The sequence below is a fragment of the Branchiostoma floridae genome, chromosome 8, assembly GCF_000003815.2.
Source record: "Branchiostoma floridae strain S238N-H82 chromosome 8, Bfl_VNyyK, whole genome shotgun sequence".
Taxonomy (NCBI): domain Eukaryota; kingdom Metazoa; phylum Chordata; class Leptocardii; order Amphioxiformes; family Branchiostomatidae; genus Branchiostoma; species Branchiostoma floridae.
The window spans coordinates 13518130-13530381 of record NC_049986.1 but is presented as its reverse complement, the minus strand read 5'-3'; the positions used below and the strand labels follow the sequence as shown (position 1 = coordinate 13530381).

The window sequence follows — 12252 nt, the reverse complement described above, 5'->3', positions numbered from 1 at the left end:
TAAATCGGGACCGAGAAAAAGTGGTCGAAATGGCCAGGTGGTCGCTGAGAAGAGGTGGTCGCTCGGGCAGGTTTGACTGTATATGTAGTTTATTTTAGAACCAGAGCCATATCCATCCACATACACAAAGGCACAATTACAAACACACATACACACACATTACCTCTTAAGCAAAAGCAATGATTATCACACACAATTTGGGGAGAATGCTCATGCTGTAAACCTGGACCAGGTGGAACATGGTTTTGATTGACATTGAAGACTCAGGTTACTTTAATTTCATCCAATTCCAATTAACCCCTATCATGGCCACCAGCCCTGGCCTCCTCCAAACTGTCAAACAGAGGGGGAGGCTTTCATTATTTACAGTCTGTTGCTATAGGAATGGGTAGATTTACATCAGGAACTAACTTTGGCAGGAAAGAATCAAGATCCAGTAACTGTCCAGCTCCTACTTTGGTTGCCATGGCAACAGATGAGAGTACTTGAAGATGAGGCTGTGCAGTGGTTGACAGAGGAAGGGATAGACTTCCTAGACAGTCTATGTATTATGTCCAAGTACTGAGTAAGTGGTGATGGGACAGGAAGTCCTCAGAATGTCAGCAACATTTCTTGTGTAATCCAATAACATTCCAGCCATGCAGTCAGGAAGTAGACTTGGTAACTACCAGCTGATTGATTTCATGGCCATACTGTAAATGCTTCAGATGAGGCAGCAGCACTATGTGTGCCTATACAATCATGAAGGCTCTGTCTTGCAAAGTAAAAGAAATAAGTAGGCGGACGCCATTTTGATTTAAGTCACTGGTATGATTTCAAATCAAGATTAGACTTGTAATGACCTTATCCATGAGTAATAAATTTAACACCAGACATATTAGCACCCCTTTGGCCAATTAGTACTTTAAATATGTCTCTGTATTTCTGGCTTACAAAGAGAGTGATCTGCCATCTCTGATTGCTTTGCTACTACAAGCACTACAAAGAAGTGAGTTCCAGACAGTTTCCACCCCACAGTATCACCTGATATTCCTGTTCCTGTGCACCTGTTGCTTGATGATGATTGCAATGTGTTTTGTTGGAGTGAATAGTAAAAGAAGGGATTTCTTTGCCTGTGAGTTTCAGACATAAGACAATAAGACTAGAAGACTTTTGTCGACCAACGCAATGTGATGATATCATTTCAAAAAGTGTTACCTAAAACTTTTTAAACAATGGAAGGAGTATGTGTCATTGTGTAAACCACTTTGTACCATTGAAAAATAATCAAATACCTTTCATACATTTCTGTTTATCTGTTTGTAGTGACACAACTTAATGGGTCTTGTGCCTCTGTTGCCGTCCACAATGTTCTAACTAATGACTTGATACTATGCACAAAAGGCCGATGTAGCCAGCATCTTCAAAGTCAGCCATCTACATGTACACCTGTGTTGCAAACCCTGACCACAAAGCTGCAGGAGAAAAGGTGCATGAGCCACCACAAACAAAATCCTAGACTAAACAGGCTTCACAGTAAGCAGCTAAGAGCCACTATTCAGGTGATACTCCTTATGTATCTTGGATATAACACCCATACACAACAGGTCTGGCTGGCAAAAGCACAATGAACATAGACATGGATCAACCTCAAATATCAAGGTCTACAGAATGTGTTTGTGTTCCCCACATACCAAATGTAGCTCATTTAACTTTGAAGAGGAACGGTCTTTTACTATGCCAGTGTTCAAACCCAGACAGTATTCAGCACTGATACAACACTGGGATCGAAGGGTGTGAAGAGATGTTGATGCATACATTTTATCCCCACAAAGGTGATTTGTGTAATACAAACTGAAGCAAGGGACAGTGTTCTCCAGTAGATTTAGCGGTATTCTGGTTTATTTGGACAGATTTTGGCAACCAAAGTTGAACACACAATTGTTTGGAAAGCTTCCAAACCACAGGAAAGCTCTTTGAAGGATCGACAAAATCCTGATCCTTGGTTTGGAGTACAATAGAAGGTAACCCTGCCAGTATCAGAAGAATGGAGAAAACTGAGACAAATGACAGAGCTTTCATTCAACATACAAATCTATTTCAACACAGCCTTTGTATTGTGTGCTACATCAGCGCAGTTTTACAGTACATGTACATGTATTTACTTGAACACCCACCGCTACCTGTTAGCCAGCCCCCTGCTGCATTGCTTGCACCTTTGTGTGGCCTAAGGGCTGTAGAATGGAGATGGTTGCAGCCCTATCTACCAAATAATTTTAGCTATCACTATTAGCTATTCTTGCTGTGTCCACAAAATGAAATTTATGTTGTGTAATACGTAGGAGCCCAGGCATTCTTGACAAAACCATGATGCTTTGTAAGGTACAGGAAGAAATACAAGGAGAAGCAGTTGCTTTTTTTTTACAACATTGCAGCTTTCTGATTGGACTGCTAGGGAACCCAGTAGCTGACAGTGTATAGAATGCTGTGTATTGTTAACAGAAAAACATCTGCCACTTGGATGGGGATTACAACAATTAAATGAAAGTAGAACAAATTAGTAAGTATGGTGCCATTTCCTTAGCTGTCCCCTCAACTTGACAAGTTGCACAGTTCTGAAGAAAATGCTTTCAAAGCAAAAACACCTGGTGATTTCCTCTAGGACCCAATTGTTGAAATCTTAAAGAAGATTAGGTTTCAAAGAACAGAAGAACAATGAGTAGTATGCAACAAATTCCCTGACCAGTCCACTGGAGACTTAAGTATACAACTAACAGTGCTATTAAGTGAAGAAGACAGAGTCTGGCTTTCACACTAACCACTGATTGAGAAAGTAAAGGGTGTAGGCACGTGTTTAGCAGTTTGTCTCCCATCACTCGACACACCCTCCTACTGTACTCACCGCATCTACCTCAAGTTCAATGCTATTCACAAAGGCACAGACTAAATATTTACGCCAGGGGTACCCCTATCCTTCGCAAACTATTCCTGAGAAAATTTCTGCTATGTTTGTGAAACACTCGTGTTTATGATTGTTTTTCCCAAAGAACAAGAGGTATTGAATGCATGGTCGAAACCTACGCCAAAGGGCCGCCCTGTTGGGAAGTGGGTACAAATACATAAATGAACCAAGGCCACAAAGGTGACTGGAAGAGGCTACTGTTCTCTGTAAACTGTCAACACGTCAAAGGAATGGAAACTAGACCTGTAAGAATGTTCTGCTTCAAGCAACCATGTCTATTGCTCAGGGAGCTTTAGGAACAATCTACCACACACAGTGGTAACAGTTGACAAATTTGCAGGGAGCCTGCTTTTTGTCTATCTTATAGTTAAAGCATTTCAGCATCACTGAGGGTTTCTAAAGAACGAAAAGAACTTTTCAGCTATGTCCTGTTGAAGACGTTAATTGTATGATTATGACATAAAAAAAAAGGATCACTGTATCACAATTTCACATCTCTTACATGTACCTTCTTGATTTGGTACCATAGCCTATTAGCCTTACAAATCTAATCACTATGACATGTAATCAACAGGACATGAGAGACTTGTAGGTAAACCATCTCCTATCTTATATAAATGACCATCCGATATATAAAATTGGAAACTTTCAAATTTCTTCAAATGTGTTAACTGTACACTTGACACTAATGGCAGTCACAGTTACTAATTTTTGATCAGACAGTCTATAAATCAAATTATGATTCTTTCCTTTTCATCTGTCTGACAGATAGTTGACAACCCATGCAGAGCATACATAGTCTTCATATCATCTTATGTGGAGGCAGAAGCTGTTAACACAGATTAGACAGTAACATCCTCAAAAAAAATAAGATCAAAGTCAGCTTATCTTTTAAATCCTTAAACTAATTATCAACAGAGTATGTACTCTAGATCTTAATTAGTGGATCAATCAATCTGTTACCAAGCTAATTTCTGAAGCAAAATAAGATCAAAGTCAGCTTATCTTTTCAATCCTTAAACTAATTACTAACAGAGCAGGTAATCTATATCTTAATTAGTGGATTGATCAATCTGTTACCAAGCTAATTTTTGCACCATGCTGAGGGAGATAAAAAGCTACATGAGGTAAGTCAACCACACCTAAAACAAAACCCAGCAGGGACAACATTCCACTCGGTAGTCAAAATATACCTAAGGATTTTTGTTTATCTATAATTTATTTGATTTTCTGTCCTTCTTACTCTGGGTTGCCCAGCCCAGTATTACTGTCACTGCTTTGCAGAGCCCTGTGACAATAATGACAGCTACTGTGACTGATTGCATATAACGCTAGTTCACCTTTATTCGTAGGGTAACCTATATCCATTGTACCTCAAAACAGAATACTTTGGGATATCACGTTTAAAGATGGCAGTTTTAAATTGCATTTTTGAGTTTGAGACCACCGTCCATCGACTTGATATCCTGAAATACCCTGGTTTTAGGTACAACGGATAAAGGTTACCCCGCGAATAAAGGTGCACTAGCGTTACATGCAGACTTTCCACTTTCAATATTTTCCTGGCCTCTGATGCAGGCAATAGGCAAAACTTTTGCTTTAGAATTGATGTTACTGAGTTCTCCAAGCAGATGTGTCAACTGGATGAAAAAAAGAGAAGAATCTGACCAACTAGGGACAACTAAGTTGCCATGGGATTTCAGTCAGTCTTTTGCAGTCTATCCAGCTATCTACCGGCCGGTCAGTTCACTCCTAGGCCTGAACTACATGTAACTCCTACTAGACTTGTATTCCTAACTTGGCCAAAGTCTCCTATTACTACTTGGCCAGGCCAGAGTCTGGTAGAGACTACATATAGCTTTGGAGAGGGCTGAAGGACATTGACAGTGGGGTCCTAACTGTGTAGTGCAACCTCTGGCCTTGGTGATTTACTGCCACCCAACTGAGTGAGCTCCACATGACATCATAGGAACTATGGTACATGTCCAAATGGAAAGTTGCTGCTGATTACTGTGAATCTTGAAATATTTTGGGATATGTTCACTAGTTCACCATTTCAAGTTCCATGATTTCCAAAATGTGACATAGACACATTAGCATTTTTAATCATGACTTTCAGATACCTAATTGACGACAACTAATGGTAAAGCTGCCTAGACAATGGAGTCAAGGTTTATCCTTCAAGTTTAACAATATGAGATGGCTAAGTACAGTATGCACATCTTGGAAATAAGCACTGATGAAATGGTGGTTATACACCAGTTATGAAGAGCCTTCAATTCTGATAAACCAACAAAATCATCTGCATACTACTCTACTAGTAGCTGCCCAAGAGGCATCTGGAATAGTTAACAGCCTTGAAGGGGGTCCCCACGATGCTATACATGTCCTTCAACATTGTTTTTACAGGTCTAGGCATAGCAGCTTTTAGTTAGGAGCACAAATTGGTGTGGAAGGATGAATGACCTTTGACCCTGACCTTCACCTGGCCCCATTCTGGCCTCAAGGTCAACAGCCTTTCCTAGTCCAGAGCAGCGTGATGTGGTGAGTATGGAGAAAAGGAATGTTAACCCATGGTGCCAGAAATAGGACCAGTGTCCAGAATGTTTCTACATGAATGCTGATTGGTCATCGTACTATAAGGCTTAAGCCAATCACAGAAAAGCTATCCTGGCTTGGAGATGTCATTTCCTCATTTGACAAAATTTCTACATTTATTTCTCAAATTCTTAACTGTACAAATGTAGCTGCAATGTCAACTCCACAGAGTACCTTCAGCCTGTCACGTTTCAAAGTCAGAGATAAAACATGAAGTAAAGAAATATTACACTGAATAGATACAGCATGAGAAATCCTCAATCAATGTATAACATTACTTATACTTAAATCAGGTTTTCCAGACATTCCTGAGATAGTGTCATAATTTCATATGTGCTTGTCGAAGAGTTGATTCCAAATAAGCACATTACTGTACATACGCGTAAATCCGTGAAATGATTCATTATTAAGCATGTCAATGAAACCATTACTTACTCTGAGGCTATTACCTATAACTTATTGCTGATTTTTAAGTACTGGAGGCAAGTGTGGTAACTTAATTTGACACTTGAAAATTTCAGATTTGGTGCCATTCTTCTTAGCCTGGAATCCAGCCGTATTTTGCTTTGGTCGCTGGATCCCCTGAGGTACGTTTCCTGCCAATACGACTGGCCTTCGTATTGGCAGGAAGCAGAGCAACCAAAGCACAATACGGCTGGATTCCAGGCTTTGACTTTGGCTAATTCCTCTGACATATCTTTAGGACTTCAGTTCAAGGAGCGGGTAAGTTAGGCTTCTAATCAACTTCCAAAACTTCCTCTCTCTTGCCATTACATGAAAAATTAACTTAGACGGATCATCAATCAGGCATGTGGCTGGAAACCAGATGATGAGAGGCTCCAGAGGTTTTTGTTTGTGCTGAAGAGTCTACAGTGAGATAATGATGACAAGTAATCAGATACTGTCAGCCTTTATAAAACCCACCCTTCAGGCACAACTGGTCTGCCCACTGGTTTAAATTATGTACCCAATAAAGCAACATTCCTCCTGTAGGGAAATTCCTGTCTGTCCTATCAGGTTCAGGGTGAAGGTAAGACCTGCCTAATGGAAGACAAAGAAAATCCTCCAACTCCTTTTATTCTCTACAATGCCTTCAGGTATTAAACTCCTAAAGGTGGTATCTCACTACACTTGGGACACTGGTGCAGCACTGCGGGGTTCAAAATATTACTCAACGAATTTCAGAGATAAAGAACAAATTTTCTTACATTTTGTGAATTTTGCTGTCTTCTAAGTTCTAAGTCATACTTAAACGTATTAAGCAATATCTAAATTATAAAAAATTGGCAAAAATAACTCCACAGAGCTGCAGTGAATGAAACGCACCAGTGCCGCAAGTACCACCTTAAGAAAAAGAAATCAAGATGGCCAACTTGAAAAAAATAATCCCACCACTCAATAATGACATAAAACATGCAATAGTTTTCTTGTTATGGGTCACTTGTAGGTGCAATGAGTTTCATTGTCTGTGCTCACTACCATTGCAGCTTATGGCTAGCAGATTTTTCCATTCTTACAGAGGTGAAACTGAATTTTACACGAGGTGACATGATATGACATTCTGAGCATTTCTTTGCAGATGTATATTAAACCGGTGCCCCTTTTTATAGCACTATGCTGGTTCTTATCACTGTAATTGCATATGACATCTTCTGAAAAGACAGCAAACCCTTAGTGAACACCAGCAGACATCTTGCAGTTTGCACCCAGGCATGATGGGATAACAACTGGGTAAGCTGGGATATGATCTCTTGACCTCCAAATCCAGAAGTGGGATTAGAAACCATTTTTACTTCATTGGCTCCACTGCAGCAGGACAGACAGAGGAGACTGCCTGACTAGCCTGAGGCTATCACAGAAAACCCAGCACTGGTAATGTGATGGCAGAAACGGCACAAAGAATCCCATGGACAGTCACTCAACTACTGAAGATTAAAACTACTTGACTTGCTGCCTTGGTGAACAATGGTTTGAATCATTGTGCCTAGCATCAGCTTAGAGCCAAGATGCAGACTTGCTCCAACAAGTATGGGACAGGGCCCAATGGAATGGGCACAAACCAATCCAGGTTGACCCAGATACCAACACAATGTCCAGGGAAGTAGTGTGATTAAGTAAAAGAACAAAAAGAATATTGAATCTCCACAAATTCAGTTTGGAAAAACAACATCCATACATCCTTATCCTTAAAGAATCCTTACATTTCCCTCTGGCTCTGTCTGATTATGTTAGTAAAATACATCTATATACAAAACACATGTATGGTTAGGAAGTGGGGGGAGGGGCAAGATGTGGAACAAAAAAAGGTGTTTTGTGTGAAGAGAACATTTATACTGTACCAATAGCTCTCTCCTAAACAGAAAAGCAATGTACTGAACCAATGTACAATGTAACATGCATTGTCATAATACCGGTAGTAAGACTTATACCGGTAGATTAAAGATACTGGAACTTAAAGAGATCTACACATGCAACAATAGTTATTTCTGAGCTGTGCACACTTCAGACATCTAGGTGTCCAATACATCATTTACAAAGCATCGATAACAATGCATTCGAAGACAACAAGGCCAAAAGTTTTCAGTATCTTTTTCGGGGTAGGCAGCTCGTCGTGGGACGAACACACTGTCACAGTCATTGCCAAATTTATAGATCATAATTACACATGCTCACGGCACAAGACGAACATGATTCAACAACAATCTTGAATTTCTGTTGGTGACCTACAACTCATGTAAAAGTGTGAAGAACCGTTGCATAATAGCCCGGATCTACGACTGAATGGGCAAAATTGAACGTACGCAGCCATTTTCCCGCCATTTTTATATCTACGCTAGCAGTGAAGTGTTACGTCATAGCGGTTGTGACGGACAGAAGTTAAATGAAAATTCTTGACAGTATACGTCCGTTTTCTCATGACATTTTGTATGCTCATGCAGGTTTATGTTTTATGCATTTACTGACAGAAAAGGAAGGAACATCAGAGGATGTATAAAGGTACATAGCGGCAGTTAATTGTGCCGTGTTTCTTCCTACCGGTATTTTTTTACCCCCTCCCAACCACGCGCCCGTTCGCCGTGTAATTCCGCGGCGTGTTACAATTACAATATTACGCTTTTAGCAGGACAAGAGTGGCAGAAAAGTTACACAGAAGAAGTGGCAAGGGTAACCTATAACAGCAACATGTAACTGGAGAAAATGATGCGTTGACAATTTGTCAAATCAGTATGGCTAGAGAAATCGTCGTAAACGTACCGGTATTATGATAATAGATGTTATACTCTTGAATTGCTAAGGATGGAAAATATTAACTATCAGACAAGACCATAAGACTAGAGATAAGAGAAGTTATCAGAATTCAGCACAAACTGAAACATTGCCACTCACCTCAAAAGCAACATTCTCCCGGAAGAAGTGTCTGAAGAGAGCAGTCATGCCGTCCGTGCTGATGGCACCCTCCTGTCCTGGGGACCGGTCCAAGTCCATGGTTACTTCCTTTTCGGTGTCACAGTCCATAATCATGGAGACCTTGTTCCTCTGAACACTGAAGGCTATTCTGTGCCACCTGAGATAATGAGAGACAAACAAATGCTTCAGCAAACTAATCTAGATAGAATCTTTATTTGAAAATATTTCTCTGACAATATCATCTTTATTTGTAACTATCTTTCAAATGTCCAAGTTAACAAATAAGACAGCAAATCAATGTTGAATCCCATTCATCACTTCATGGTCAGGACCTGTTGAACTCAATCTGCAACTGAGTTGTTCAGAGAACAATGCTTAAATGCTCACTGACAAAGACATACTTATAACAAACAAATAGTTGCGTTTATATGTTCCAATTATGAGTATGGAATAAGAAAAGATGTTTGTGGCAGTGTACTGTCTAAAAAAGAAAATGAAAACTGATGATGTACATATATCTCCGGGTTTAACTTATTAAAAAGCTTTCCATCATTCATATCATGAACAAGTTGATGAAGTGGGGGAGTTTTGTTCTCCATAGTATATAGTTGTGTAACATTATATTTCAAAAGTATGTAAAATGATGAACTGCAACCTTCTCAAGTAGACTGCAGGTTGGTCAACGTTCTGGTCCAGTTGCAGGATTGGTTTACTAATGGACAATGCACACCATTGTGGCACTAAGGCAACTCCCCAGTTTCTGGCTTAACTCCAAGTGGTTCATTAGGCCACTGATGCATCCAAGTTCAGGGGCAAGATTCTTGTGTCTGTAGGGCATTGTAGCCGCAGCCCTTGCATAGAAGTGGCAATGTTTGGCTAGGGCAAAACAGGCCAACTTGGAGCCTCTCCAACACATCTGGCAGTCAGACCAGGGAATCCCTACACTACCAGGTCCTGGGCAAGTGACCAAATATTTCCATGCCAAGAGAGTTTGGGCACCCACTGACCACAATCTGGTACTATCTGCTGGCTACAGCGTGTGGATTGTTTGCAATGGCTAAACATCATGTTCCTGCTACTGTAGGTAGAGTAGAGCTATTTGATTTCAACACTGCAGTTGTTGATGCCACAATTTTTTTTTCAAAATGGCAAACTGACAAAGGCCAGATTGGGCCAAATTTTGAATGCTAAATTATGAATTGAAAGATAATCCCATAATTCAATGAATACAAAAAAAGTTGGAAGTAAAATTTATGATGCCACTAAGCGATGCAGGGCACCAAACATTAGATAGCATGTCATGGTCCAAGTATATGTAGGCTTTTAGGGTCATTACAGCAATCCGACTTCTTTGCCACAAAGTCTGCAGTGCAAATTCCAGCTTTGCACACTTGCGTCAGAAAATGCAGCTCTTCTTAAATACTTAATAGGGAGATCTGCTGTTTGTTCATTGTTTAAGGAAAGCCACACCTCAAGCACATTACAGATCCTGCTACATTTACTGAAGAGAGTGGGTGAATACCCAGTTGTGGGAGGGCTCAAATTAATCAGTCCCTTGTGCAGCATGTACTCAGCAAGTCTAAGAATAGAACTTGTGTGCTACAGTATGTGTCAGTTTACAGTTTATCCAATACAGACATACACCTGTATATAGATGGAGTTCTCCGTTCCATCTGTGCGAAGGTGAGACCAGCTTAAAGGAATGGACTCCAGGTGGAATTGTAACAGTTTCATGTCAGCATGCATGAAATGTAAGCCAGCAAAGTAAATGACAAATTCCAAAATGGTTTGATACAGGAATCTGTGATCATTTAAAAAAAAAACAATTATTTTTAGAGATCAATAAGTTTTATAGCAATTTCTCTTCAATCATAAATGCATCTGTAAGGAACGTAGATGTGAAAAGCATTCTGCAAACTAAAAAAAAATTCACTGTGATAAGTTTCTGACCAGTATTGCTATATCTTTGGCTGTTTTATTTTATTTGTCCACTTCTTCACCCACAAATGTCTCAAATAGTAGCAAACAAGTTGCCAGTACAACCAAAGTGAGTCATTGCAGCATAAATGTTCACGAAGTATACAAAAGTAGAGCCCGCATCTCCCATGTACAGCCACAGCAACAGTCCCAGTGTGTTGTTTTGGTGCGAAGCAAACAGAGGGAGTAGATCTATAGGTACTCAAGTGGCAAGGGTAAATATCACCCTCTTCTAATATTGACAGTAGGCCTGGCAAGGAATTCACTTTCACTGATCCAAAAGGAATTTACTATGACCGACTGAAGTGTTCCGTATAAGCATTTTGGATAGGCCAGTATGCATACAGGGTCAACCAACGCAGGAGACCGAGATGTCCTCAAATGTACCTGTCTGTCCTTAGAAGACACCACAAGAAGTAAACCATGTAATTATCAATTACAAAGAGGAAACCTGACTTCCAAATGTCTTGTTAGGGTGGAGTCTTAAATTGTTTAAATGGTTCCCCTTTGAATACAAAACCTGTTAAATGATATAACCCAAATTGCTTGTCACAGTCTTTCTCTGCATTATGAGTTTAAACGACTCCACGGCACGGCTGACAAATAAGTTTCATTGAGGGCAAAAGTTCAACTTCTGCATTCATTGGGAAGACAGCAGATCAAACATATGGCAACCTCATCATTAAGGAAAGGTCATCTCTGTTTAATGTCAAATGTCATTGTTATGTCAAATGTCATCGTTATGTCAAATGTTAGGGAGGTTGTATTAACCTTTCTCAGGGCAACGCACCCAGTTAGAGCTGCTGTATTGGGGAGATGTTTGCAGCAGTATATAATTCATTATGACACAACAGCTGTCCTCAAACACACAACAGTCTGACCATTCCTGTTTGGGTCAAACCTAAGTAATAGTTAGCATGTTTCAAAACTGTCCATCTCTGTTCCACCCCCTGCTGCTGAGTCAGCGACATTCATATGCACTGGATACTTACTTTTTCGTCCCAATTATTGTTCAGCTATCAAAAAATCTGAATCATAACTTTCATGCTAATGGAAATAAGGAGTTTCCACTCACTGTCCGTCTGCTACATTGTAGTTAAATCGGGGTGACTCTTCGAATCCTGGTCTGCCCTCGGCGTCCCCATACAGGAATACCCAGTCAACATCAGCCAGTTGTACACCAAACTGCACATTATTTTCAACAATGACAGTGAAGAGGTAGGACCGTGATGCAAGCGAAGGCTTCACCGTTAATAACACGGAGAAGTCAACAGGGAAAGTCTTCTCTGCACCATCTGCAATCAGAAGAGAAGGTTAGCATACTCCCA

The 12252-nt window shown here is 40.2% G+C and overlaps 1 protein-coding gene across 8 annotated transcripts in view; it reads right to left on the bottom strand.

The window, feature by feature from the left end:
• Positions 1 to 12252, bottom strand: part of LOC118420599 (collagen alpha-1(V) chain-like) — an 82855-nt gene that overhangs the window by 46123 nt on the left and 24480 nt on the right. For all 8 annotated transcript variants that reach the window (XM_035827435.1, XM_035827432.1, XM_035827433.1 and 5 more), the window contains exons 4-5: positions 12000 to 12219; positions 8927 to 9104 (exon numbers count right to left, since the gene is read on the bottom strand). In XM_035827435.1, the coding sequence (XP_035683328.1) occupies positions 8927 to 9104; positions 12000 to 12219 (398 nt within the window). The remainder of the gene's footprint in view (positions 1 to 8926; positions 9105 to 11999; positions 12220 to 12252) is intronic.